General features: G+C 37.4%; 1 protein-coding gene across 1 annotated transcript in view; it reads right to left on the reverse strand.

Annotated features, from left to right (window-relative positions):
* Positions 1 to 3,479: 3,479 nt before the first annotated feature.
* Positions 3,480 to 5,132, reverse strand: part of LOC136833924 (uncharacterized) — a 230,443-nt gene continuing 228,790 nt past the window's right edge. Inside the window, exon 3 of the mRNA XM_067096204.1 lies at positions 3,480 to 4,217. Coding sequence (XP_066952305.1) covers positions 4,068 to 4,217 — 150 coding nt within the window. The 3' untranslated portion in view covers positions 3,480 to 4,067. The remainder of the gene's footprint in view (positions 4,218 to 5,132) is intronic.

The following is a 5,132-nucleotide window of genomic DNA, read 5'->3' on the forward strand; positions in this document are numbered from 1 at the left end:
CTGTAGTTTTCTCTTCTGTTAATTCTCTTAAATTTTCCATTTCCCCCTCACCTTTTCCTTTCTTGATACTTCATGTTAGTCATCACATTACTTTTTCTCCAACAGAAATTTCCACAGGGCATTTTCTGCTTAGACTAGCCACGTTTAACGTTATTTTCCTGCCATCACATTCCATCATCATCAATTTTTCCCTCTACTCCAGCTTACTTTACGCTCGTTCCCCACGAAGCAGGTGCATGCGCGTGTTCTCACCTCGGAGAAAGCCTCTACTTTCGATCAATCACAGCTTTGACCTTCTTCTCTCAAGTCTTGACAACGCCACGCAAGATTACGTTTTCGCCAACTAAGGTTCACGGTAAGGGTGTCTGCCTGCCTGTTTGCTTTTTCTGTACGTTTGAATAAATATCTATAAAACACACACACATACATATACGATTCATAACATGTACACAAATAAAGCTAAAGTGATATATATATTATATATATATATATATATATACATTATATATATACATATATATATATATATACATATATGTATATGAGAGAGATATGATATTTGACTATTTTCTTCTTTTGCTTTTGTACATGCTCAGGGAGACAAACAGTTCCTGTATTTGCATTAATTCTGTTGACACCGAATTATCTTTTCCAAATAGCATTAAGTCGTGTTTACCTAGTGGTTCCTCTGGGACTTTGGACTGTATTAATCCTGGGTTAAATGCCACACTCATGGTTTGATAGATTTCACCGTCAACGTGGCCTAATCGTTTCTGTGAGCTAGTGATGGGAAGTGTTTTGAGAGACCTATAGTCTGGCTGCTGAGTTATCAGTAGCCAATGACTGGTTCCTGCAGGTCCTAGCTTGGGTGGAGAGGGCTCGTGCGCTGAACATACGCCTATGTTTTATCGGCCTCCAGGACATTTGCCTTAGTGCAGCGGCCTGTCCCTCGCCTCTGCAGTTCACGAACGACCTGTAAAAGTTTGAAGCTTCGTGACCAATATGGCTGGTGTGAATTGCTCTGCTAAATATCTGCATTTTCAAGAAAGTTTCTGGGAATTGGCCTTCTAGTTCATCCAGAGAGATATTTCTTGCTTGGAACCCAAGTAGAAGTCGCAGAGGTGCCGAGAGCAAGATTCTCACTTTTCATCACTGGTCATGGATACATTCAGCCTCCGGGAAGAGGAACTTCGGGGTCTTATCGATAAGGTGTCTGTAAAGGCATTTGTTATGTCATGTCTTCTTTTTTTAAAAAAAGTCAATTCGTATCATCCCTTTTTAAATTAGGTTTTTGGTTCAGTAATTTTTCATTATGAAATTATGATTAATATTAGCGCTCATAGATCAAGTCAGTTCTAAAACGGTAACTGACAATGAAAATTATATTTGAATAGTTTGGTCTGCATATTCTCTCACATGTTATCTTTTTCAGGGTTCCTTGTGAGAAATAAAATCTCTGTATTGAGGGCGAATGAATAAAAAATAATAATGGCTGTTGAAGAAGTGATTGATTCAAGGTTCTAATCTTCTACTGTCTTTTGGACAGGGAAAAATGTTTTAGTTTTGCTTTTTTGAATCATCGCTCGTAACTTCTTTTCACTGATTGGTGCTGCAAATGAAATTTTACTTACTTAAAGAAAGTTTTGATTATACGCGTCAGCTCAAAAGACAGGAAAACCTAGCTCTCTCTCTCTCTCTCTCGTTTACTTTTTTTTTTTCTGAAGTAAATTCTGTTAGACAAAGTTACTTCCAGACAATGAGAAGTTTTGTTCTTTAACATTAGATTGATGCTTCGAGTTCTATAAACGTCGCTCCGCAAGATAATGGTTGTCTCGTTAGCTAGGATAAAAAGCGATGTCAAGTTACTGAACTGCTAATTGCTGGTGCGCGAGCTGGTTTAACGTTATCGTCTGTTAGGCATTCTATTTTTTGTCTAACCTATCCTCTTTTTTTTTGTTTTTGGTCTTCTTCCTCTCCATGCTTACTTTTATTATTTTTTTTTTCTTCTGGCGAACATCAGGTCTGTGAGTTTCCGTGTCTCATCGAGTTTTTAGAATTAAACAAACAAAGTCGGGAATGAGTCCTACTTAGATGTCTAATTAACAAGAACGCCCCCGTTTACCAATACCTTCCCCCTCTGCATTGCAGAAGTATTGGTTCTCCACTATTTTATGAGTTGAAAAGAAAAATTCTGAAAGAAACATTGCAGAAAACATCATAAAGTTATCCCGGCTTCCTCGTCCTCTGAAAAATGGGAGCCCCGTGCTCCGTCAGGATGGAAGTCGTAGGTAAAACAGGTTATAAATCCTTATTTGAGGCTGTTCCATTGATCCTCTGTGAAGCATCTGACATACCAATCTAGTAAGGAGATCAATGCAACGGACGTTTCGTAATTTTAGGTTAGGTTTCCATAAGAGGGAGAGGATCGGGATAGCTTTCCTTGGTGAATATATGACACGCGGAGGGCTGCCAACTTATACCTAAAAATAAGAGGATTCTGCAAGGAGGATTTCCTCAAGAGCTAAAGATTCTACATTAATAACAGTCACGCATATAAGGTGAGGGCGATATTTTCAATCGTCGTTGCTGGGTAATGTGGTAGTTGCAAATGACAAATGGGATGGACAAACGAAGAGAAAATAAAGCGTCTTCATTATTCTTAGCATGAGACAAATGAGTCACTTCCGACTGTTTTCATTACTAATCTGACATTTACTTATTATAAGTTTTTGGTTAATCTACTAGCCGTTAAGTAGTTACGGCAGAGGAATATGAGAAACTTAGCATTCGAGTGCCCCGTAAGTGAGGAAAAAGATTTCCTTTCTTCGCATTTATGCCGATCGGGCCGACAAACAACCGTCTTCATCGAGTCCAGCCTCAAGGAACAAGAGACAGACCACTTGATAATGGATTCTAAGGAAGACGTACGTTTGCCTTTGAAGAGGAAGTCTTAATGCAACAAAAAAAAAAAAAAACCACCAGTCCGGAGGTTCGACGCAGTATTGAAAATAATCAGTAAAATAATATTTCATGTACTGGGCTAAAGATAATCAATAGAAAACCAGAGATGAAATTATGGACGAAATTAATGCATTGATCGTTGCTGTCAGAGGAGGCGTTCGAAAAAATAATATCACGCTGGGGTTGAGTACAGATTTTGCTGTGAAATTTTTATTTTAGATTCTCTCTCTCTCTCTTTTCTCTCTCTAAGATTCTCTCTATCTCTCTCTCTCTCTCTCTCTCTCTCTCTATATATATAATATATATATATATATATATATATATATATATATATATATATATATATATATATATATATACTCTTATATATATATATATATATATATATATATATATATATATATATATATATATATATATCTCAAAAGTCCTGATTCACGTTAAACTTGGCTGGGTGATTTTTTTGGGGCATATCAATCAATGTCAGAGCACAGCTGGCTTAAATTTCAATACTTTCTGATTTCCAGATTATTTTTTTGAAATACGCTCTTTCATTTTTTATATTGGAACATGATGCATTCTTCGCCTGCTACGCCGAAACTTTTTCAGCTACCTTGATTTAACAACGAAAAGAGATCCGGTGGATGCACCGGCTTCTTTATATAAAAAGGGATTTATTTTCCTATTTTCTTCTTGTTCATCCCTAGGTTAATTCACCTCTTTCTCACATTTTACCGCCACACTCCTTAGTTCCAACGATTCGGTGAGTTTTGAAATGCTTGAGAGCCACAACTGCGTGACTCAGTCATTTAGCTGCTTAATCACTGCAGTTGAGTAAGACTTTTGTTTGTACCTCATTGTCAAAATTCCTCATGGCAAATCTTAATCCTACCCATCTTAGATTCCTACTCTCCTGCATTGTTCTTCTATTTTAATGTCATTTTTTCTTATTTCTTTTCCTGGTATTTTGATGGCTAGTTACCAAAGTGGTGCCCTCGTATTCTCTTCTGCAGTGATTTTCTCATTTTTCTCCAGTCTAGTAATTTTCTTCGACTTCTGTTACAACTCCTCAGAGTCGTTCCTTTTCTCTTTGCTCCGTTTTATCTTCACTGGTTTGCTTCGTTCTTCATGGCTGTTTTCATCTGGAAAGAGATATGCTGGAAGAGGAGCTCCCAGGCAGCTTCCATCTCAGGGTTCCAGCGTTCCTCTTCTTCCAACGATGGTCTTATAGATGCTATGAACTGCGGACCCACGAACTGTTGAGAAAATGAAATAAGCTATGATTAGTATTTGGAAGCCGATTAAATAATAATAATAATAATAATAGTAATAATGCATTAAATCGATATACGAAAATCACAATATAACAAGGAATGAAATTAACACCGGAGGGAGACCTCAGAAAAACCTCTCTTCACAGCTCTCACACATTCATTTTGTTTTCCAATTCCTTCTCAAATGAAGTCAACTAAGGCAACAGCAGCAAGCGTCACAAAATTTAAGCTTCAGAGTGAAGTGAAACTTTTCTTCGGAATGATATAGACAGAAAAGTTCTTCAGATTCAAGAATGTGACACATGTGAGACTGCAAGACAAAATGATTGTAGGAGAGCCTAGTTTGAACGACTAAGGGTCGAAAAGATAGACCAGAGCACACGGAGTAAGTGGGTGTAATGTGCAGCACTAATGCAGTGAATGGAATCACTAACTGAGTGGTTGTAATGTAATTTAAAAGTTTAAATTTAAATGTTAACTTTCACATTTTAAAATCCAGACCTAGGCGTTTCATACAAGAACACGATTGATCATTACGCGGTTCAAAAGCACTTTTGGCCATGAAATGAATGTTCTGAGGGATCGCAGTGAACCCTTTATTATGGTAGAGAGAGGATCTGATAGTTCATGATGATAACACGGCGGCATACATGAGGTCTAATTCACTGAGTTTTTTTTCTTGGACTAGAGTTTCAAGGGTATCTGTGGTTGGATCAGTGGCTGAGCCCCACAGATGTAATTTTGATTGTAGTGAGCAAGCAGGTTTACTTAAATGACAGTTATCTTAAATCATGCATACTTAGTTTTAGAGAAGCTGCGATACGTTTCTTCTGTATGTAAGATCAAACAGGTAACTTACATGATGTCATTATTAATCACAATGGGAAATGGGGAATA

The sequence above is a fragment of the Macrobrachium rosenbergii genome, chromosome 52 (assembly GCF_040412425.1).
Source record: "Macrobrachium rosenbergii isolate ZJJX-2024 chromosome 52, ASM4041242v1, whole genome shotgun sequence".
In the NCBI taxonomy this organism is placed as follows: Eukaryota; Metazoa; Arthropoda; class Malacostraca; order Decapoda; family Palaemonidae; genus Macrobrachium; species Macrobrachium rosenbergii.